The 24036-nt window shown below is 42.7% G+C and overlaps 1 protein-coding gene across 2 annotated transcripts in view; it reads right to left on the bottom strand.

Annotated features, from left to right (window-relative positions):
- Window positions 1–294: 294 nt before the first annotated feature.
- The window catches only part of LOC121299277 (solute carrier organic anion transporter family member 3A1-like), a 48211-nt gene continuing 24469 nt past the window's right edge, over window positions 295–24036 (bottom strand). The window contains exons 3-10 of one of the 2 annotated variants that reach the window (XM_041226947.1): window positions 6967–7065; window positions 5714–6007; window positions 4485–4649; window positions 3995–4193; window positions 3619–3757; window positions 2629–2804; window positions 1478–1542; window positions 295–703 (exon numbers count right to left, since the gene is read on the bottom strand). In XM_041226947.1, the coding sequence (XP_041082881.1) occupies window positions 327–703; window positions 1478–1542; window positions 2629–2804; window positions 3619–3757; window positions 3995–4193; window positions 4485–4649; window positions 5714–6007; window positions 6967–7065 (1514 nt within the window). In that variant the 3' untranslated portion in view covers window positions 295–326. The remainder of the gene's footprint in view (window positions 704–1477; window positions 1543–2628; window positions 2805–3618; window positions 3758–3994; window positions 4194–4484; window positions 4650–5713; window positions 6008–6966; window positions 7066–24036) is intronic. The other variant, XM_041226948.1, reaches the window with a different exon arrangement.

Here is a 24036-nt window from a genome sequence, read left to right as displayed (position 1 = left end):
ATGATTGGATGTGACAATTAGAACTATCTGTATCCAGTGCGATAACTCGTGGGGATTACGATGGACCCTTGCTCTGATACTTTGGATATGGAGCAGAGCAGCACCAAAAACAACCGTCTTCTGGGCTTGGATCGGGCTTTCAAAAATGGATTTTGAGAATTTTTTAGTTTTATTTTGTTTAATAAAAAAAAGAAAGATGACCCTTCATATGACAGGTGTATATATATATATATATATATATATATATATATATATATATATATATATATATATATATAATTTGGTTGTGTCCGTTCTTTTTATTTCTATTGTCTTTAAAGCCAACACTATAAAACAGATTCCATATTCTCACACCACTCATGGTCCTCCAGGTTATAGATAAACTTTGTCCTGTTGGGTGGGTTTTGACTAGCGTCCCTCCCCAGGTTGTCCACGGTGAGCGTTGAGGCAAACAGTTCACTGGGGTTCAGGCCACCCTCATGGTTCTTAATGTAGCTCTTATAGTTTTTGCGCAGGCATAGCCACGTGGTGGTGTAGAGGATGAAGGCGAAGGTCTTGAGAGCGATGGCAATGCTGACGTACAGGTAACGGTAGGCAGTGTTGTCATACAGCATGCAGGCTCCGTCCTCTCCACACACCGTGCTCCAGATCAGGCAGGTTGAGTCAATCCCAGCACCGAAAATCAAAGGTGGAGGAATAAAACCTGCGAATCAGAAAAGGCTTATCAATATGCCATGGTCTTTTGTTCTGGGCTTGCCTAGGTTTCAATTCGGCTCTTTGTGAAACTGGTTTGACGGTAAGGGACAGCTGAGCCGGTAGCAATTATAATCGCATACCTTTACATGACATATCGTGAGTGACAAGACAAAAAGCATAGCTACTCGCAGTCCTGAAAATGGTTCTTAAACATACAGGTGTAATTAATGGTGGGTGTGCATTAGAGAAAGCCCCCGCTGGGCAGTGGCATGTTCTATTGACTCCACCCCCCCACCAACATGTGACAGGTTAAGCTAAGATCAGAACACTAGAAACTGGATGATTTATTGCTGTTTCTGGCAGCAATGCATGTGGTATATAAGGGGTTAAACTTGTGAGCAGGTTTCCACTGCGCTGCTCAAAAAGACAAATCAAATTTAGCTGTGCTGCACAGCTCCCTGGTCACTCAAAGGTCCAGTTCAAAGGACCTACACACAAGCTAAATAATTCTAACCAACAATAGCCCTTAGCATTAAAAATAAATACCTCAAGTCACTGTTATAATATAACATGCCCCATTTAACATATGGGGTGTGCATAGATGCATATTGCATGTAGAACACACAGTTGCATTCTATATGCAGTATAGATGTGTATCCTATACAGTACATTGAATACTAATTCAGATTCATGGCAGCTGCTGTAACCCTCATTTGATCACTGTCTTCAACCTTGAAAGCAGTGCTGCATTTATACAGCCAGCATTGCAGGTGTTTCTTACCAAGGAGCCGCAGAAGCAGGAAGAGGACCCCAAGAGCGTAGGATTTCAGTTCAGGGTGCACTGCCCTACAGTGAGCGAGGGACACAAACAACAAAGAGCAAGAAGATTGTTATCAATGCCTTTTAATAACCACACCTTTCCACTCACCCCTAACGGTGCTGCTGTCTCTTACAAGAAGAAGAAAAAAGAAAACACTTCTAGACCTGTGCCTGACTGCCCGGGGTCCAGAATCTAATTCTGAGTGTGAGGAACTGAATAGAATTTTAACTGAACACAAAGTGATGCAGCTGTTCTAGAGGAGAAGATGATTCAGGATTTTAATTGCATCACAGCCTGTAATGCTTTGCACTTTTCATTGGCATGCTTGGGGTTTGTGCAGAATCACAGTCCCATAGGGGCGTTTGTCTGGAGCTGCAGTAAGAGGATTTCAATGGAGGTGTCGGGTCACTGTGCATCAAATAACAATTCCAGAACTCCGGTATAAAATGTTAAATGTTAAATACTGATGCCCAAGTGGTACCAAGTGTTACATTACATAATTGTAAATAATTTTATATATATTATATTAAATAGTTATATTATATATATTAGATATATATATATAATATACTATATCTATATATATATATATATAGATATATATAGTAGATATATATGATTTTAAATATATATAATACACTGTAGCACAAGAAGGACTATTACCCATATGAATGTTATGAATGTGAAAGATATTCAATAAAACACAATGTATTTTAATGATGTGGCAGCCTCTTTTAAAGTATTTTTTGTTTAACACTGCCCTCTGCTGGTATAAAAGGGAAGAGGCACAGAAGAGAGTATACTTGGAGAAAGTATACTACAGTGCGTCTCTGTGGTTCCCTGTGTTCTCCATGCAACGACAACGACGTCCAATCAGAACATTTATTGCAGAGATCCTTACCTTGTACGAAATAAATGTCAGTAAAACGCTCTCCTTCCCTCTTTTCATCAAGTAAATGGACCAGTTTGAGGGACATAAATATGTAAATAAATGCCATTTAAATCAAATAAAAGGACGATATGAAGTGGGTGTGATTGCAGAAAGGGTGGGTGCAGCATCACAGTATGCCCTTTCTGGTGTGTCGCCTCGTCAGCCCTGGTCGGCTCTGTACCTGATGAGGATCATGACGGATGGGGTCTGTGCCATGGCTCCTATCATGCTGCACGCGCAGATCACACACAGGAACGTCAGGAAGGCTTCCTGGCAGCCAGGGCTTGGACACTTTCCTGGGACCGCAGTCGCGTTGTCAGTCTGGTCCCCGGATATGCATGAGCACCCAGTCAGGTTCTACAGCAAAGGAGGCAATGCAAAGAGTCAGTGCTGAGGACAGCGACCGTTTCAACACACGTGAGAAAGGACCAGACCCCACTGATCTGAACTGCTGTGAGAAGCGGAATTAGTTTGAATCAACAGAGAGTCCAGATGGAGAGGCACCGGGAGGAATGTGCAGCACATCTTATCTGAATGGAATCCAATTGTTGACACACTTGATGCTGGCAGTCAGCTAGATTTCAGAAGACAATCCTCTGCAAATTCAATACTGTGCAATGGGGAGCTTGCTGTTGTAGGTTTGTAAGTCTTGAATATATGGGTTAGAAGTGTTTGAGGTGTTTCTCAAATAAAAAGGATTTGATGTGACATTTACAAATGTCATTCAGAGATAACACCAGCACTCCCTGCAGCATTCATAAAACAAAGTCACCCTCGCTCGCCCTAATACATGTATACTGCAATGAAATCAGAATGAAGCCAATGATACATCATATAGCACTTTGCTGTTTGTCTGGTGCATTAAGGTACACATCGGTATTGCTTTGAAAGCTTACACATAGCTAAGCTGTCTCCCATTTATTTTCTTAAACTAACTGAGCTCCAGAACAAATGAACTGGATCCTCTTACCATGTAGCCAGGGTTGATTGATAATCAATCAATCAATCAATCAAGAAGCACCTGGCCACATTCTGCACACGCTTTTGCAAGGACTGGGTTTTTAACCCCGTCCCTGCCAAACTTACGGTCAAAATAAACAAACTTTATACACAACCAAAAAAAAGCATAATATTTATAAGCCAGTGGGTAGCAGCTGGACTGTATACTTACTGCTTTGGAGCACCCAGCGAAGCAGGCTGACAGGTAGGTGATGCCGTTAGACCCACACACTGGGCTAATGGAATCAGTGTGGCATTTGCAGCCAGCATTACAGGGTGAATATGGGTTCAGCTGAGACAGCGGGACAGACCTGGATAGACAAAACAGAGTCTGTTCACTGGCTGTGGAGCTGCAGCAAAAACAGAGCAATACATACTCTGTAGTTACTAAGTAGTTACTGAGTAGTGATGTGCAGATCTGGCAGACTTCTTTTTTTAATCAACAGTTTGTATTTATTTATCGCTAACGCTTTATTTTACCAGTCTCATGTTTTGAATATACAGCGATGGTATCATTTTGCAGGTGTGCCCGCCTCCCTGCTACTCACTTGTTTCCGTAGGGGACGGTGACCCCCGCCACGGGCCCCGTGTCACAGCCCAGGAAGAGGAAGGACACGTAACAGGCAGTGGACACGAGGTTGACCAGCATGGCCATGCGGATAGCGCCCAGCGCAGACAGGCTGAGCTTCTTCACCAGCAGCCCGCCCAGAAAGATCCCCAGACATGCACAGGGGATCGCTGTCATGCCTGCAGGGATATCAACCATTCAGAGCGGTCATTCAGAGCAGCATGGGAGAAGACTCTATAAGGTATGGTTGGAATTCTTTTCAGTTTGACAGCTCGCTCTGGGGTCGTGCTCTGTTACTGGTGTTTATATCAACTGGATAAGCCCAATGAAAAAAATGCATTAAGACTTCGAAATGACCAATTATAAAAAAAAATGACTGGCCGAGCTGTCGTCATACCAAAGCATTCTGCAAGTGCTGAGTGAAACCGTGTGTTTAAATGATCAGACCACTGAGACGTGAGCTGGCTTACCCAGCAGCTGATTGGCAGAGGATGTGGTGAGGTTGAACTGCTGCTCCAGGTACTTCCCCAGGAAGGCAGCAAAGCCGGCCACCACTGCGATCTCCATGCAGGCGGCCAAAACGATGCAGATGAACACCGGGTTCGACAACAGGTGCTTTGTCACTTTGGGGATCACTGGAGCAGGGGCAAGAAACGAGACAGGCATGAGCATGCGATCCCACTGGAGCAGGGGCAAGAAATGAGACAGACGTGAGCATACGATCCCACTGGAGCAGGGGCAAGAAATGAGACAGACGTGAGCATGCGATCCCACTGGAGCAGAGGCAAGAAACAAGACAGGCATGCGATCCCACTGGAGCAGGGGCAAGAAACAAGACAGGCATGCGATCCCACTGGAGCAATTGCAAGAAAAGAGACAGGCATGCAATTCCACTGGAGCAGGGGCAAGAAACGATATAGGCATGAGCATGCAATCCCACAGGAGCAGTGGCAAGGATGACATAAGCAATCGATCCCACTGGAGCAGGGGCAAAAAATGAGACAGGCATGCGATCCCACTGGAACAGGGGCAAGAAACGAATCAGGCATGAGCATGCAATCCTACTGGAGCAGTGGCCAGAAACGAGACAGACATGCGATCCCACTGGAGCAGGGGCAAGAAACGAGACAGACATGCGATCCCATTAGGACCCAGTGAGGAAAAACAGACAGGTCTCGCCCGGCTGCTCAACTCATATTTCAAGAAGCAGAAGTTTGAAAAGCACTTCAGCACGGTGCTGCTAACAGCTGGGAAAGGCCACTCCAGCTCCGATCTGCATCTTAATGAAACTAGGGCTGATAACATAAGTGCTGTGCCTGGAGCTGGCTTAGCGGATCAAAAGCAGCCCTCCTGAGGCAAGGTCAGAACGGCAGACACATGGTTTCAATTTAGCTCTGATTTTTCCTGTCACATTTCTTCCAGCCACTTTAAAAGACCAAACAATCGACTTCACGCCTGGCTGGAGTGCTGCTTTATTAATACAGACCAGGCAGAAGAGCAGCCACAACAGAACGGTTGTGTGCTTTGCACTCAACATGGTCTGGGATGCTGCAACCACTTTGCACTTACAACCAGGGTTTCTCTCCATGTCAGCAGCCCCTATGCAGCACTACTGAGCGTACCGGTCTCAGGCTCTGCTCCTGTGAGACTGGATTGTCCCCTTGCTCACTCTCGTGTGTTTCAGTTCCTTTGCTCTCACCTCTCATCTGCTGGCAGCAGGTCAGGTTCTTCTCTGGCTCTTGGGCATTGCGCACCACTCCGTTGCTGGGTTTGGGTGTCTTGTAGTTGCGGGGCAGGCTCTCGGGAAGCATGGTCTGCTCGCTCTCACCACCACTGTCCAGCTCCTGCACTGACAGGGACTGCGGGAATCCGAACATGAAGAGCGCCGAGAAGAAGAGCAAGGCACCACACAGCAGGAAGCCGCCCCACCAGGCTCCGATCCAGCGGGGGTCATCGGGGGTGATGTCCAGCTTACCTGCGGAAAGGGAAAAAGCTTAACAGGAACCAAAATTAATATTGTGCTGTAGCGAGGGCTGCAGCTCTCCTCAGCAGTGTATGAAATTGTTATTTGAATGTTCAACGCCCCATGCTCTACAGGAAAGTGCCACCAAACTGGGACCCATTTTGAGGAGTGCTCCCATCTGGTTATTTCACACTCCTCATGCAGTATTACCTGTCTTCCTGTGGAAGGCCTCCTGTTTTCCACTTTGTGACACTCAGTATTGGTATTTCAAGTCCAAGTTTAAATCCAGATCTTGACTCATCTATATATTTTTTAAACAGTGTTCCCTCAATTATTATTATTTTTTTTTTTTACCATTTGATAATTCACTAATTTGGGTAACTCACAGTTGGGCCATGTTGACAGTACACTGTAAAGCCCTATATTTTCTTGTATAAGTGAATTTCACTAATTCACTGTTTTCAATATTTTATGAAAGAGGAGGCCTGATCTTTAATCGTCAGCAACTGAATTTGGATTTGAAATAAATCCAGTGCATTTTGGGCTCTTGGGTGAGTTCACTGAGTCACTGCCTGACTAAACGTCTACACTACTTGGTGGCATCTTGCTGCAGAATGACCAACACTCATGCATGCATGCCCCTTGCCAAAGCAGCTCAGTCCTCATGCTGGGGGCAAGTGAAAGAAAGACCTGGGTTATTGGCTCTATTGAGATGTGGCCAGGGGATCTCTGAAGTGAACAATCACACCTTTGAGATTACCGTGGGAGGGACCAGTTTAAATCTATGACAGAACATTTCCCAGACTCTACTCCCACATGACTGAGTGTAGTGGATGGAGTCTCTGAATCACAGTGGGTTCCCCTCTAATTCATCAGTAGCCTCCAGGGCATCACACAGCAGATCCTGCCACTTCCTCAATGTTCACGTTTGAGAGAGTAAGCCGCAGAGCTAGTATTTGTCTTGCATGCAGCCCTGCACGACTACTTACTGGTGTCGATAAACACAGCGTCCACATAGAATTTGGTACAGAGAGAGCCCAGGATGAAGCCACACGCTGGTCCAAACACCAGGGTTGAGAATAAGATCCCTATAAAACAATAAAAAAAAAAAAATTCAACACACTTTATGGACTCCCATTTTGACCAACACAGTAATGAACAAGATTGTGACATGATATGCTGCATATGGTCACCCAGCATAACTGGCTTTGGTATTTGCAATTTGGTATGATGCTGCACAGAAACAAAACCCTGTCTGGTTCTTATTATTCTCATTAAAGAGGCTGCACCCCCTCATTGCACAGCCACAAACCCGCACCAACAACCACAGTGCAACTCATTCAAGAATTGATCTTTATTCTACATTCTGGACAACAGATACTGTGACAACACAAACATATGTCTAAATATATCTCTGCCAATATAAATGTTTCTTATTTCGCTGTCGCTGAACAAGGATCTACATACCTGGCCAAGAGCATTTCTTATCTTTAAATTGAAAGCACGGCTTTATTTATTGAGTCAGACTGCAGTGGTATTTCGGTCCCTCCTGTGATTTGACAGTTTCCTCCCTTACCCCAAGCCCTTGTGTGTCCTCTATCCTTTGCGATGTCTAAACCCTTTTATTTCTAAAGCAGCTGGTATCTAGTGTAGTGCTATGGATTATTCTGTGCAGCGTAGAGCGCAGGAGAAACAAACAGCTCCCTTCAATGCTGTGAGCTAGTGAAGCATTCCCCTGCAGAGTCCAACACGAGGATGCATGCTGCACCATTCCTCAAACACACGCATCCCGTGAACATAGCAAGCTAACCGATGGCCCATGTGCTGCCAGATTGCTCTCACACGTGTGAGGAAGTGATAGACCATGACTTGGGAGCTCATGTGCAATCAGACGAGCTGCAGGAATGCGCTGCAGTCTATACTTCACTGCCCCTGCTGCAGCATCTTCCTGATACCATGCCCTCTGCATCTTAAAATGCACAGAAAATTCAGCACACCCTGTCACAAGGTACTGGCATGCATATAGAGCATTACGTGTTTGTCCATCTGAATAATTCAATTGTGTTGCACATTAATTCAGGCAGGTGCTGACACCTTCTGCGCTAAGAAGATAAAGTGGCTCTGCTTTGTATGGCCACAAGAGGGCACTGTCACCACAATGGAATTCTCCGAATCCTCACCAGGCTTCTGTTCCTCTGTTCAGTGCCAGCTGTCGTTAGAATCTGCTTATAGTGTGCCAATGATGAAGTAATTCATCACTTTCATCATGTCTTTCTTACATCATTGATTAAAATAAATACAATATTTTAAACAACCGAACCAAGAGACATGTGAAAATGTGGGATGATTTTTACCTCTGAATGATTTTATATCCGCATTAAAAAGATATATATTGCCAGGACATCCTGTTATATTTTCTGTGCGGCTGGACAATGTTGTGAAATAAAAACAGTGGTAAAGCTGAGCTGTAAACAGAACTTTGTGGTTGGAATGCTGTGAGGGCCCTTCCAGGGAGGCTGCCAGAGCAGAGTACAGTACTGCCAGTAAAGTATGATCAGACTAGGCTTCTACTGAAACCAGGATCATAGAGAAGCCTTTCATAACCAGACCTCTTATTGAAAACCATGTGGAGTAACACACGCCGCTGGAGCGCACAGAAGAGCAGACAGGTGGCAGCGTCCCATGGAGCTGAAAGGACAGTTAGAATGATGCCTATATCTGACTATATCCTACATTTGAGCAGCTGGTATGTTTTAGTAATAATGAACAGTAGAGACCCTGATTACAATCCTTGCATGAGTTTCCACTCCTTTTTGTCCTGACAGTTATCTGCAGAAACTACACAGCGCCAAAATGGCCTCACAAGGAATGCTCTCGCCACTCGGACAGCTGAAATTGCAGCTTCACCGGCACTGCGCTTCTTGTTAGCTTTGATTTGCAAAACACTGACTTGAGCTCATTAACTGGGCAGGTAGTGATTAGTGTTGGGGTCTTCTTTATTTTTTAAAAGCAGACGACTACCGCAGGGTTTATCGACCGTCTTTAAACCAGGGTTAAATAAGAGTCTAAAAAGATGTTCAGAAAGGGCAGCACACGCTCCCAAAGCAGAGCTGTAAGAGATACAGCGCTGACGGGCCACCTGGGGAGCGATCCCCCTTCACACACAAATTAGAATCCCCAGAGGGGCTGCTCTACACATAGCTCTGCTTGCACTAGCGTCTCACTGAGCCCTTTGTACGCGCTGCCTCTGTGCTTTTTTCCAAAGTGCATTCTTATTTATGGAGAAGAAAGCATGTGGCTGCGCCCTTAACTGTGTTTCCTGACCCATTAACTCACCAAGCGGATTCTGAGCACTTGAGCAGAGCCATTAATACAAAGCTGCAAAACAGACTTTAACAAGCATTGCTACCGATGCCAGTGTGAATGCAGCACGGTGCGACCTGCCCAAGCCGAGGCACTGCCCAGCCACACTGGCACTCCCTGGCACGCAACCAGCTTCTCCACATGAGTCACTCTCTGGAAGTGGTTTGAGATGCTCTGTTCGGGAGCAGTTGCTGCTCAGAGCAATTGTTCGGTATATCACAAGATAATGAAACCCAGGGGTAAGTGAGATCTGACACTTGCAACTTCCCTTTCCCAATGACAAACTAACCACGTGCATGATTAGCAATACCTATGCTATAGTACCTGCAATTTACTTATTTATGTATTTCACTGGACTGATAAAAACATAGTATAGCCTGCACATTTTCTCCACCTACATTACCTATGCGGTACAGTATATATCTTATTGCTGCTGAGCAATCTTTTTTAATTCAGGCTAGGTTTTTTTCACTTTTATTTATACAAAAATACAGTAAGGAAATTTGTCCTTATCCCTGTATAGAAAAGAAAGGAGCTATCCTCTGAAACACGGCTGCAACAGATGTTTTTCACTCAGCTTAGTGCACTGAGCTGCCAAAAGATGGCAACGCAGCCTAGTTACAGAACACAGTGGCATAACATATAGTATCAACACAAGATGATTTAAGGAGGTAGTGGTAGATTGGTTCTTGAGTGTCGCGTCCTTTAGCTGGGTGGAATGCCTGAATCCCATTGCGAATCCCATTTTATAGCCAAGACAGCAGATGAATGACAGCCTTGCTCTGGGGTTGAGGGAATCAATTTGAGGCGAGATGGGAGTTGATTGGCATGTCTCCCTCTCTCCCAGCCCCACCCCTACCACTGACAAGCACACAGGCAGACCTATGGTGCATATCCAGAAGCACAGCTGGATGGCACTGTATAACTGGGCCTGATGTCCTGAACCTCAGATGACCTTGGTAGATCTGAATGCAATATATTAATATACAATATATTTTTATTACTGTACATTTGTATAAGTACAGGGTATATATATATATATATATATATATATATATATATATATATATATATATATATATATATATATATATATATATATATATATATATATTATATATGCGCTTATGCACTAATACGGCTGCTGAATGATGGCATTTTTACATCTAATAATCAGTCAGTTCCAAGTTGAATGTGTGCAGTAATGTTGGTGCTTCCTGGGCGTGTTTCCTTGGAGACCGCTCTGTATTGACTGCTCATAGCAACAACACCACAATCTCTGCCCAGACAGGAAACCTCAGAAAGGAAGAGTGTATTGTCTTACAGGAAAATTACTTGATGACATCAATCTCTAAATAAGGCACACTTGAATCTGTTCCGTGTGTCAAATGATTCAATCCAGCGTTTGCGGCTCTACAATTGCCAGGGCCCAGAAAGCACAAAAAAGGAGGGAAGGCCTTTGTGAACCTTTCAGGAAAATGAGCGACGCCTCAGTCATGAGGTGCTGTGTGGTTTGGCTAAGAAGAATCTGAAGACCTCTTCTACATCAAGCTGAGCGTAAACAGCACAGAATGAATGCCACCTCATACAAAAAGCCCTGGAAACTATTTGTTTCTGTTTATTTAATAAAGTGTCTTATGTTGAAGCTAAAACAGGTCAGCTTTTCAGAGTCAAACTTCGGCAAACAAAATAACAGTACTCATCAGCCTGCTGGTGCTCCTGTGTTCTCTATGCTGAGTTTGGAAACCCTTTTTTTGGAAGTGTTACTACATGATCTCAGCGTGCTTGTAAAGTGTATCCAGCTGTGTGTTTCCCTGCAGGTGCTTTTCCAGACCTGGCTGCCATTTCCTTTTGCTGTTCATTGTGTTTCCAGTGCCGAGGAAGGGATCCTGCAGTGCAATCTGACATGGCTTCAGAGGTGATGTGGCTGAATTCAAAATCCACTGATGTTTCAAAACTCCTGTAACCCACTCCCAGCATTGGTTTTAGTGTACAGCGTACGCATGTGTTTTAGAATATTGACAGTGTTACAAACCCGGCTGTTGTCTTGACCACTCACTGCAAGGTAAACCGTCAGGGCCGAGGCATGACCTGAATCTTATTGAACAGACAGCTCAGCTTGTTACCTCTACAGTTTATAATGTGTATTTTTCTGGGGTACTTTTTTAGCCTGGGTTGTTGTTAAATATAAACTGGGGGGCAGTGCTGTTGATGACACCTACAGCTCAGCACTGACTCAATTCACCACCAGCAGTACCATGACATTTCAAGCTAGATTAGGGCAGTCCTGGCACAGTGCAATGATATTCAAGATGTACGACTGTGTGAGTTGGCCACAACACTTCTTTCATCAGCTGGGAATGGGAATAACGCAGGAATACTGATATTCTAAAGATGTTCTACTGGCTGTAAATGAAGGTACTGTTGAATCTATTTAGTCAGAGTCTTTAAAATGTCTACAGCCCTGTTGAATCTGTCTCAACATGGCACATCGATGACCACAACCCTACAAACCCCTCCTTGTAAGAAGCTTCATACTGTACTCTACACAGACGAGTTCTCTCTGTCAGTCCCTTTTCAGTAACGATTCAATCCTGCGTTGCTGTTGTAATTCGACTGTAAATACTCAAACAAACAACAAAAAACAAAATAAATAATGCCCACTGCACCTCTCAGCACCCCCCACACCCACCCCACCAGGAAACCGTATCTAATAAAAGCGCTAGAGCCTGCTGTCATTTTGAATTGATGGTTTTTCCGAGCAGCAGGCTGTGGGGTGTGCAGTAATGAAATATAAAAACCCTGAGGAGTGACTGAGCCTCATTAATCTGGAAGGTTTTCATAATGTTCTCATGTGCCCACTGCATGAGCAAATTAGGGAGCTTATGAGCGCCTGGCATCCCGTTTCGCTGGGAGTCGTGTGCACAGAATGCTGTAACCGACGCTGTACGTTACTCACATGGAAACAATTCCCTCAATCTGTTTTCAAAGTGTTTATAATGAGGATTATTAATCCATACTGCTAGGAAGTGCAGCTAACTAAATGGCACATCATACGCAAAAATCACAGACAGCTGAATTCATTATCCAAGAAATCTTTTTCCCTATCGCTTTGCCATTCACGACAAAAAAAAACAAAAAAACAACCACTCCTTTGTGGTTTTGGAATTTAAAATTAGCCAGGGCACTATCATTAGACAGAGCAAATGGAGTTTATTCAAGCCAGGAACTGTTTCATGACAACGGAATAGAATAAAATAAGCCAGAAGAGAGAGCTGTCCACACAGAGCCTCTTACATACGTTGCAACAGACCTGCTCTGGGGCACTTCTGGACAGACAAAATCCTCTTGCATTTTCAAGAGTAGAGACCCGCACAGAGGAACACTATTCAATATCTTCTCATAGCACCTTGAATGTAAATGCAGACAGTAAAGGGTTCAAGTCCAGGTCACGGTGGTACAGCAGGCTAACACACTAACTAGCTTTCCATCTGCTTAAAAATTGCGGATCACTGTTTTTTTGAGAAAAACAGTGATCTGCAATACTGATCTCTTTGATTTGAACAGGCATTTTAAATGATTCCCAGAAAAAAAGCTATTCATTAATTGAAAAGCAGTAGCATGTATTTAAAACTCACTCAACCAAGTAGAAAAGCAGAACATGGTTATTTTTAATCTGATGCATCATTCATGACTCAAGGTAATTTCATTACATTTTAATTCTGTTGGCTGGCGAGGCTGATCAATGTCCATTTCTTTTTTTTTTTTTTTTTTTTACAGTATTTTTTGCTACTCACTCACTTTCATTGTGAAATCAAAGAGATCTGAGCGTCTTTACCAATAATCACCCACAGAGCGATATTAGAGATGAAATGCAAAACAAGCTCATCTGTCCCTTGTTTTTTTTGCCACTTCCTATTGTTTAGTCATACTGTCATGTTCGCTTGTCTTTCTCTGCTGATAATTTGGTTAGGGATCGACAGAACTGAAAGCCCTCGCCATTATCTATTACTCAGCTCCCTAAATGATTTTAATGAACCTGCGGGCCCTGGACATGCGATTGTAATGTGGACAATAGAAGACTGCAGGGTGTACTGACAGCACGTGTTGTTTATTCAATTGGATTTAATTACACTGGAAGAGAGCAAAGCATGGGGGTTATTACTGGGTGTTTTCAGGATACATGCCATGCTTTCAGTGGACCATTTTTCACCCCCTTTCTTGCCCTGCTCTATTCGATTTCTCTCGTTCATTAAGATTAAAGAATTTAACGTCCATTTGGATTTTCACAGAAAACACAGAACGTATATCTTGTTTTCAGCAAAAATGTTAATAATAATAATAATAATAATAATAATAATAATAATAATAATAATAATAATAATAATAATAATATTGCTTTTATGATCCAAGAAACTCTCTTAACATTTACATTATGATGCTGAGCTACACATTATAAAATGCATACATATTTAAGTCAAAGCCAATAGAATACCTCTTCAAATGAATGCTACATCTGGACCATTTCAACCCAGACTAAGCCAGAGCACAACTGATGAAGAGGTCTAACTGCTTGATACTTCAACATTTCCACCATACTTAAAGCAAGCCCTTGATTTGACCTATATAGTGTACCGTACCCTCAGGGACAGTTAAAAATAGACACGGCACAGAATAATCCCATCAAACATGAAGCAAGCTGCAAGGTACAATCAAAATCCTTATAAAAACACTATACTTATAGCAGGTGCAGCTGTTTGCTTTAATATACCATCCCTTTATTAATAGAAATGGAGATAGAGCTTTCATTTGAATGGATGGTGCCTCTCAGTCCCAGCAGCCAGGAAACCGAGTAGGACTGATGATGAAAACACACAACATCTATTCAAATAGATAGCGAGTCAGTGTGGAGAAGCACAGGTACAGTATGGCCATGCTGTAAAAAAGCACTGACTGCACAAGACTTCAGGCACGCGATTCAAAGATAGGCAATCAGCTCGCCGGTCCATAACATACTTATTCTTGCCAGGAGCTGCATAAATTATGCTTTTTTTTTTTTTCTTTTTTTAAAAATGAAAAACGTTTCCATTGGTGCAGCGAATTTAAAGCTCCTCCATACTGGAGCTGTGATGCTTTGCATTTTAATAAAGCTTTCCCTGCAAGGATGCTCTTTGCCTCTTCTAATACATATCCTGCAAAGTACAGTGTTGGATCTCTTTAATAAGCACTGTCAGTTAATAGATCTTCTTCTAATAGCCCTGCTGCTCATAATGAAAGTGCAAAAATAGGTCACTCTTAGCAGTGGCAGCAGCTCGGAACAGAAGCATGACTTGTTCATTTTATATCCCAATATAACCTGCATCAATACGTCTGTGTCTATTTGAACTGGGAAAGAGCGGGGTTGACCTGAACGAGATCAGGCACTATCTTTCAATCCAAATTAAACCACCAGTATTATTGCTCATTAGCTGCTAACAGCCTGGATTTAAGATATTTAAACAGCTGGGAACAAACAAACAGTATTGCAAGACTGTCAATGACCTCTGTAGACACATATCTACCTATCCTACAGGAGGAACAAACTTACTGGCCACCTTGCTCAAACACTGTGTCAGGCTACCTAAACCTACATGCCATTCAGAGTGTGATACACTGCCCTCAGTGTGTTTTGCAATGTATAGTTGCAGCAGCAACTTGTATGGTAACAAAAGCCAGGATGCAGAATTTCCGGGCTCCTTCAGACACATGCCAGCACATCTTGTTCTACTGCCGATCTCCAGCAAACTACCATTGCCTGTTTCTCCAGTAGGGGCACTGTTCTCTTGCTGTTGGCTGTTCACATGCCCTCTCTCTCTCTTCACTGTGTCTTTCCATTCCCCTGCTGTTAGTTCTGCGTCTCTCTCATTGACACTTCAGTCCCGCAGTGGACAGTGACCTGCCTGGGGCAATCTGGCTGCTCACTTCTTAGCAGCATGGGCCGGTAAAGGCTCTAGCTTGGATTGTTAAACACTGCATCACGCTGCCAACTTTGAAATCTCATGAAGAAATTGCTTTACGCAGTGAAGCAGGAGGTAAATATACAGTTCATATGTTAACATTACTAAATGGCTGTTCTTTTCCAAACATGCATCACGGCCAGCTTGGCCTATATATATATATATATATATATATATATATATATATATATATATATATATATATATATATATATATTTGGAACACTGTATAAATAACAGCTAATCCACTGGAATTAATGTGCATTTGCAGCCTTTATTTTAAAGTGTAAGCAATAACCTGACCTGCCATGCAAATGGAGATCACTGTAAGTCACGGTGTTTCATGGTCTTTACACTCAAGCTACAGTTTAAGCAGCTCATTTGAACTGCACTGTGATGTTCACACAAATCTCCTCCATTTGCACTGCTAACACTACAGACAGTGCTGTGTGCAATTAAAATTTCCACATCTAGACAAAAGGAAGGGATGATACATTTAATTTACCTTTGGCCAATTATTATTATTAATTTTTTTCTTGTCGTCCTGAAACACTTTACATTTACAGTAAGCATTTGCAGTGAAATGTGCACCCACCACTGCTCATATCTGAATGACAGAAACATTTTCCCAGTGTGACAGCTGTGCGAGGCCTGAGGTAAACTGACCCCTGTAGCTCTTAACCTAGTTTCTCACTGACACAGCAGCACAGCTGGCACAGACTGGCATCTGACTCACTGGTCTCAGCTCAGAGGTAAGGAGAACAGGCATGGCACAGGGGCTCAGAGAGACGAGAACGGGCGTGGCACAGGGGCTCAGAGAGATGAGAATATGTGTGGCACAGGGGCTCAAAGAGATGAGAACAGGTGTGGCACAGGGGCTCAGAGAGACAAGGAGAACAGGCGTGGCACAAGGGCTCAGAGAGACGAGAATGAGTGTAGCACAGAGGCTCACAGAAACGATGAGAACGGGCGAGAATGAGGTTCTCAGGCAGCCACTCACTCTTGAAATCATAAAAAAGTGTTCTCTGTGAGGTGCTCTGTCTCCAATACATGAATGCTGTGCATTGCAGGGTGTCATAATGTTCTAATTATTTGTATACTGAAACAAGACTGTATCATTGCAGGAGGGCGACAGCGGATTAAATAGCTTCCACATTGCAGGAGTGCAGCTTTTATCCAAAGCAACTTACAGAGACTAGGGGTTGAACTATGCATCAACAACTGCTGCACAGTCACTTATAATAGGCCCTCTCATTTACATCTCATCCGAAGGATGGAGCACAAAGAGGTGACTTGCTCAGGGTCACACACAGTGAGTCAGTGGCTGAGCGGGGATTAGAACAGGGGACCTCCTCAAGCCCTTTTCTTTAACCACTGGACCACCAAGCCTGCCTTAACATGTTAGGTAAATTGCATTCCTTTAAAAGATATAACAGAAATACATGTTGCTTTAACCTTTAAACTCGTCCTTTAAAAGATATAACAGAAATACATGTTGCTTTAACCTTTAAACTCTACTGGGGCCCTTGTTCTGGTAGGAGTGGGGCAGTGGAGTTGCTAAGCTATGCAGGGCAATAGAAAGGCCATACTTTTCAAAATATCACAAACAATGAGTTGAATTGAATTCCTGAATTCCTGAAGTTGGAAGTATTACTCTGGAATAAGAAGGGGCTGGTGCAGTGATTCTGCAATCATGTATACTGCGTGTCACAAGGTTTGCTGAATGAAAAAGAACAGTTTCAGTGACCCTTTGACATTCAGACAAAATGAAAAGGTTAGGGTTGTTTTAGAGGGAAGTGTTAACCTCTTCCACACCGGGATTAGTCCTTTGTTTGGTCCAGTTAGATGATCTCTGTGCAGCCCCTAGATTATGATCTTAAGACTGGCCCCCTAGGGAAGGGCTTGACTAACCCTGGATTGTGATCTCAAGACTGGCCCCTAAGACAGACCCTAAAGCAAATATTTGCAACATGGTTTGGTGGAAATAGAACCACATCTCTATTATCTGGTGAAAGGTCAAAGGGTTAAAGAGAACTGTAGTTTTCATAGTTCTCAAATCCTGTTTTTACAATCACAATTCCTTCTTTTTTTCTGAGCCTTTTCTAGATTCATTTTTAAAATAAAGTTGTTTTTTTGCAAGCAAACATGAAGGATTACGCCATTTAATTCTTCATCGTCCTCCTCCTCCTCCTCCTCCTCCCCAATCATCAGTTTTTGTAGCAGGCATACTCAAATATAAGAACAGGTAATCACAGCCCATTGAAACAGTCCTGAAAAATAGCCAAGCTTTCAATCTGTAACTGCTATTGAAACTATTAATGAACCTCGTCACGCAGGTGGCACACTGATCTGAGAGTTTCTCACCAGCTATTTTAAGCTTAAACAAGCTTCCTGCAGTATTGACTGGTTTCCACCAGCTTTAAGCCTCTTTCTTACAAAGACCACTGTAAAGTGGCACACCCTTGAGGCTGAGTCAGACTGAAAGAAAAAGTGAATCATCTTCTGGTTTGGGATTGCAAATTTCTCCCACTTCATCACAGGCTCTTTCAGTTTGAAACAAACTGTGATTAAGATCAGGTTCATGCTGAGGCAGTGGGACCATCCATCCCTCAGTAATTAAAAAACTAAAGAAAACGTTTTGCTGCAGCGGACTGCAATGTTAGGCCAACTGAGCTGCATCCATCCATCAGCTCAATGAATTTCCTGATTGCTTTCAAGGGCTGATCATTGGCACTGACTCTCTTACCTCTGTAAAGCTGGACATTAAACTGATGGAGCAGCTGCACTAGCTAGTCAGTAATTGATTTCCAATTTCATTCTTAATAAGTAGCTTTAAATCAACAGCACGCATCGCTTTTAGGCAGACATGTGCGCGATGAATTGGGAAAACCCTTCCTGCTTGTTTGCCGATTTGTTTATTTGCAAACTTTGGGAGAAAATGTGGCAACAACATAATGATAATGCTCCCTGTGAAAAAACTACTTTTTCAAACAGAATAGGGGTTTTGAAAACTGTACGGTTCACTACAGCTTGTGGCAATTAGTGGAGAAATGGGGGGTTTACAGAGCACAGAAGCTGGATTCAAACCCGGGCTTCCACAGGTGGAATACTAGTGCAATAACCAACCCCAGGCATGTGTTGTTCCTCCATGCATCCTCCCAATATCAACAGGATAAGGAGACACTGACCCCTTAGCTAAAATTGTCTTTTTCCTCTGTGTCTAATACTGCAGGACTGGAGGATTTGAAAAATAAATAAATCAACAATACAATATAGATTATTTTATTTCTGTAACTGACACCAAGCCCTCAGAGAATGTGTAAAATATTTAAACGGTTGTTAGGTTTCTGAACAGAACTGAAAAAGCTACCCGAGGCAACAGTATCGAACTGGTGACTCAATCCAGGATATTCCAGATGAGTGCGTAGCTGCATCAGCCATTCACATGAACATTCGTTCAAAGAGGAACTCATCCATGGTAATAAGTCTGCTCCTCAGAAAAGCTTCTTATACGCATGGACAAAGGCTGCGCTGACAATGTAGGTTCAATCATCCCGTTTCACGATACAGAAATAGAGGCACCATGATAGCTGTCGAGCAGTGTGCCCCCTCCTAAAACATCCAGCAGGAATTCTTTGTACAGTTGGCCTTCATCCAAATGCTAGATAAGCCCCATCCTTCTTTTGGATTCTGGCCAAGGAGATACAGCTAGTTCTAAAAGGTTATAAAGTTTGTAGATGGTACAGTTTCTATTCTGTAGGTTTAGGGTTAGGGTTAGGGTTAGGGTCATTAGAGACTTCTACATTACCTGTAGCCAGGAAGCCTGCTACATTAATACTCCAAACTCCATTATTTTGAAGACTGTTACATTAACACTCCTAATAGAGTTTACAGTGATACACCATGGTAAAAAGCACACGCCTCTGCTGATCTTTCAAACTAGGCTGAGGGACGTTTTAAGAAAGTAACCAGCCAGATGAAATGTTTGAATTGAGAGCTCTTTATGGCTCTTTTCATGTTGTCATGCTTGCTTTATTACCATGTCTGAGACACTGTTCAGTGTTCAGCCACTCAGTGTTTCCCTTGTAGGCGCTGCAAAACCAATCTGATATTTCTTGTCACAGTTTGAAATGTTAATCCCTTCAGAATCTATCACATACCTGGCATGGCTGGATCTGAATGGGATCACAGGGCACATCTGCATTTTAAACATGCTCTGCACTCTGCACTGCACTAACAGTAAGACACACATTGTTTCTTTTTTACCAAATGATATTTTTGACATTCATACATGGCTTCTCTGTTTTTCACCTGCATTTTAATGTTTCTTTTCTGGGTAGTTTGGGAATATTTGCGGTAGAGTGGATTTCTGGTTAAAATGTTATAATGAAGCTCAGAATAACTTTAACAGCATTGGAATTTTTATTTACATTTTATTTTTTGTCTTAAATTAGCCGGCAAAAACTTTCAGACTCTCTGTGCTGTGTGCTGTGTACCTCTCGGCATTCCTTTCAATTGCAAAGTCAATTAAAAACATTTACAAAAATTCCCTTTCAAAACACAAACAAAACCAAATAAAATAAAGGTGTGTTATTAACTTCTACTGTATGAACAGTATAGTAATAGCACGTGGGTGTCTTGGTACGGGCTATAGCAACACTTCTACCCATGCATGTACTCATTTGCTGCCTGATGACCCTATAGTATACTACAGTTTACAGCAGGGATTACTTTCAGAATACATAAAATCCAATCTGCTATTTTGTCTGACTGTTTGAACAAACCACACCCTCAGGCAGGAGAAGATAGGTAAAGTAAATGTACCGTTTATTGACTAAAACTTAAACAGACTATTGAGAACACATTTCCACACGATAACCTAAAGTTTTAACAATAGATTAAATACTGGCTGCTGTGCTGGAACTGCCAGCACTACAGAGCATTTCTTGTAAAACTTTATTATTACGATCAAAACACTTGGGGGGAAAGGCAAGACCGTCTTAATTTATATTCTTCTGTTTCGCTTCCTGTGCTGTACAGCTATGGCCAACAGTTTTGCATCACCCTCTATATAGAATGAACTAATGTCCCTGACCCTTCATCTTACAAGATGCTTTAAATGCAGAACTAATGAATCAGTGCTGTTTGTGTGACACATATCCAGCAGGAACAGGAGAGGGTCTTCATTCCCACACAGCTCTGAGCAAAGAACACATCAAAATTGTAAAACAGGGTCCTTAATATACAGTATATGGTTAGCTGTGCCAGGCTAAATATTGCAGTATCAGCTTATTAACAAGTAAATAAATCAGACAGAAGGAGCAAATCAATAATCCAATTCCAGCTGCTGGTTATGTTTTCTGAAACAGGATTTAGAGCTGTGTTTTCGCTGGCGCTCGTTTCCATTAGTGCACTTCAAGGAGACACATTTCATGCAGCTCTTGTAAGCATTGTTGTAGCTAAAGAAAGTTACTGTGGTTGGATAACAAAATGAGAAACATCTGTAACAACACTGTTAACAGGGTGCCTGGCTACCGTGGGCTGCCAGGACTGTACTCCCTGGAGTCTGCAAGGTGTTGACATTGTTCTGGGGGGACATTGTACCACTTATTCCTCAACCACATCATGTTGAGGGCAGAACTGTGTAGCACAGTCTACAGAAGGGCCTCAAGAGGCACTGCTTTTAACTGCACCTTACGAGACATCAGTGATAGTGCAGTCTTGGATAGATTAGGTCTTACTCACTGTTACTGAAAGTGACTTTGCAACAGAGATGTTTCACAGAATGTCAGTGTTGCGGTTTGGATAACAAACTAACACAACTATTTGTTTACCTCTCCATAGCCCTAGCAATGTTACCAGTGGACTTAGATTCAGATGACATCACAGGCAACTAGGGGAAAATACCCCCAATGGGTCTAATATGACCCTGGAGGGACAACTGTGGGTGGAAATAAAACTGTTTATTATACATACCACAACTGAGATGCTGGAAGCAAGCAAACCATATTTTTATATATTCAAACTAAAAGAAACACACAGAGAGATATGTTCAGGCTGCCAAACAACATTTGTAGTTTGCATCAGACTTATAAACCTGCATTTATAAAAGCCTGCACTGCAAAATCAATGAGGCGGATAATTTAGAGGATCTCATGCTGCTTCTCTTTTACAGTTGCATGTTTATGTAGCGTAAAGGCGGGGGTGGGGGGGGGGGGGGGGGTGGATTTTAGGTGCATGAGAAAATAATAAAAACACTTGCAGCATTTATTGCTGATACTGCACTCGGAGATTTGCGGTGCATGACAGCAGTGTAGAATGCTACAATTATGATGATTTGAGAAAGTAATGTGAGAAATGTAATATGCCTGTATTAATTTGTAATGAAGTGGTTAACCAAGGACAATCCATATGCTCTCTCACAGACATGAACTGGCTGTGCACAGAGCAGATACAATGAAGCAGTTACACGCCAATGTCATTTCATACAGACCCAAGATACTCAACACCATCCCCAGAACATCCCCATAATTAACAACACTATTGAACTGGAAGTTGTGCTTAGTGCAACTGATATAATGCAGCTATTGACACACTGAGTCTGGAGACTCGTGTTACTTACAATACGTAGTTACAGTGCAAACAAAATGATCTCAGCGGGGGTCTGTTACAGAGGCTGACATTCTGCAATGCAATGCAGTGCCGATGCACCAGTACTGTTAATGCGCTGCAGTCATGAAGGGTCCCGAATTCTAAGCAGGGATGCTTTCTTATAGAATCGGTTGAGCTCTTCATTCTATTAGCAGACACGGACAGACTGTTTAACCCCTGAACTTTTGACCCACTCCTGGATGCCACATAGCACATTACTGAGCCCTCCCCTCAAGAGACCACATTCTGGGCTGCTCTCCAACATACTGCATCATCTCTTTTGTGGCACGGTTAAATATTGACACAGTAACAACAAAAGATCACACACACACACAAATTTCCTTGCCAACTGCAATATTGGTTTACCACGTGTAACCCGGTTACAGTGAAAGCGCAATGCATTTGGATATGACCGTGCCCAGACACAACCAAAAACCAAGTGTTTAACACAGACCCTTTGTGATGGAAGCTGTCCAGCAAGGTGCAAGCTGTATTAAAGTGTACAGTATTTATTGGTGCTAATCTACAGCAGTACATATCTGTGTTAATAAATGTTGCACATCATTACATAAAAGATGTACAATATAAAAAGTAATTTTAGTGCCAGCTGAAATTCATAGCTCTTTATTAAACTTGGTCTACAAAGGTACGCATATACTGTATACTGTATACACAGTTAGCTTCCAGTTCAAATGCATTGGGAATTTTCACGTTTTGAGATAAATGTCCTGCCAGAAAGAGGTTGGCGTGACCTTGCACAGAGATGCAGATGAGGGAGGAGTGTCCATGCTGTGCTCTTCAAACCAATTCTCTGAATGAGATTACTCAGCTATGAGTGCCGTGTGATCTTGGCCGGTCCAATCCCAGCATCTCAATCTCTACGTGACCGCTGGGATATGACTGAACGAGGCCACTCCAGGCTCTGAAACAGCCCATTCTGAGGAGAACAAATGAAGACCTCAGGAGAACGTCCAACAAACAGGTCACCTCCATCTCTTACTGGATGTGCTGCTGCCATTCTCAGTAAATTCAACTCAGTTCCACTAAAGTATGGAGCTGGGGATGGTTGCTTGCTTGCTTGGAAACAAATTGTGATTTGAATTATTGAAGTAATGTTAGAGTACTGACTGTAAACACTGATAATGATAGCTTTTCAAAAATGGTGATTGTATAAACAGACTCCCGCGCAGTCGGCAGGTTCAGAAACAGTACAAGCTCTGTGAAAGCTGCTGGTTCTGACTCAGACTCAGTCCAGCTGACAGTGCAAACAGAGCTGAAGGATCACACTGCAGACTCCTGCCCTGTTTGGGGTTTTAAGCCCACATGGCTGTTAAATTGGGTACAGCTGTAAACATTTGTCAAGGAAAGCAATTTACCATATTGGATGTGTTCAGGAGCTATGTATAACTGTTAATGTTCACCGACTAGATTACGTGGTAATGCAGTAACACAGCCAGTAGCTAATTATTTTTCAACCATTGTCTGCAAATAATAATGGTCCAGGTTACTGATTCAACCAGATTTCTTTTTTTCTTCCTTTTTAAATTCTCCAGAGCCATCATTGTAGCTACAGAGGATGCCTGTATGTGTCTTATTCACCCGAAAATAAAGCCAGATTTAAGCAAATATGGAATTTCAGGTTGAAACAAAAACTTGTACTGTTGTGGGTACCCAAGGACCCCAAAAAATACTGGCACAGGACATGGGCAATAGCCCTCCTAGTGGGGGCCACTCACATATTTTTGGGGGAGATGTTGTTGAGTTTAGAGGTGTTTTCAAGACTACTAACTACTAACTGGTTTGGAGTCCAGGATTAGTAGGCAACCTTAGCGACTGTGTTGCAACGCAGGGTCGTAATCATATAGCATGAATGTGCTGGTTAATGTACTTACTGGCACGCTAGCCTTTTATACTGAAACACTGAAGAGAGCGTTTTATATGAAAATGAGCTATTTAAAGGGCTGGATTCTCCTTTTAATTCAATTTAATTCAAAGAACAAAATGCAGCATTTTGAGTGGTCTAATTAACAGCAGCAGTACAATTACACA

This window comes from Polyodon spathula, chromosome 24, assembly GCF_017654505.1.
Source record: "Polyodon spathula isolate WHYD16114869_AA chromosome 24, ASM1765450v1, whole genome shotgun sequence".
Taxonomy (NCBI): Eukaryota; Metazoa; Chordata; class Actinopteri; order Acipenseriformes; family Polyodontidae; genus Polyodon; species Polyodon spathula.
Note: the sequence above shows the minus strand (reverse complement) of the source record. Positions and strands in the feature narration are given on the sequence as shown.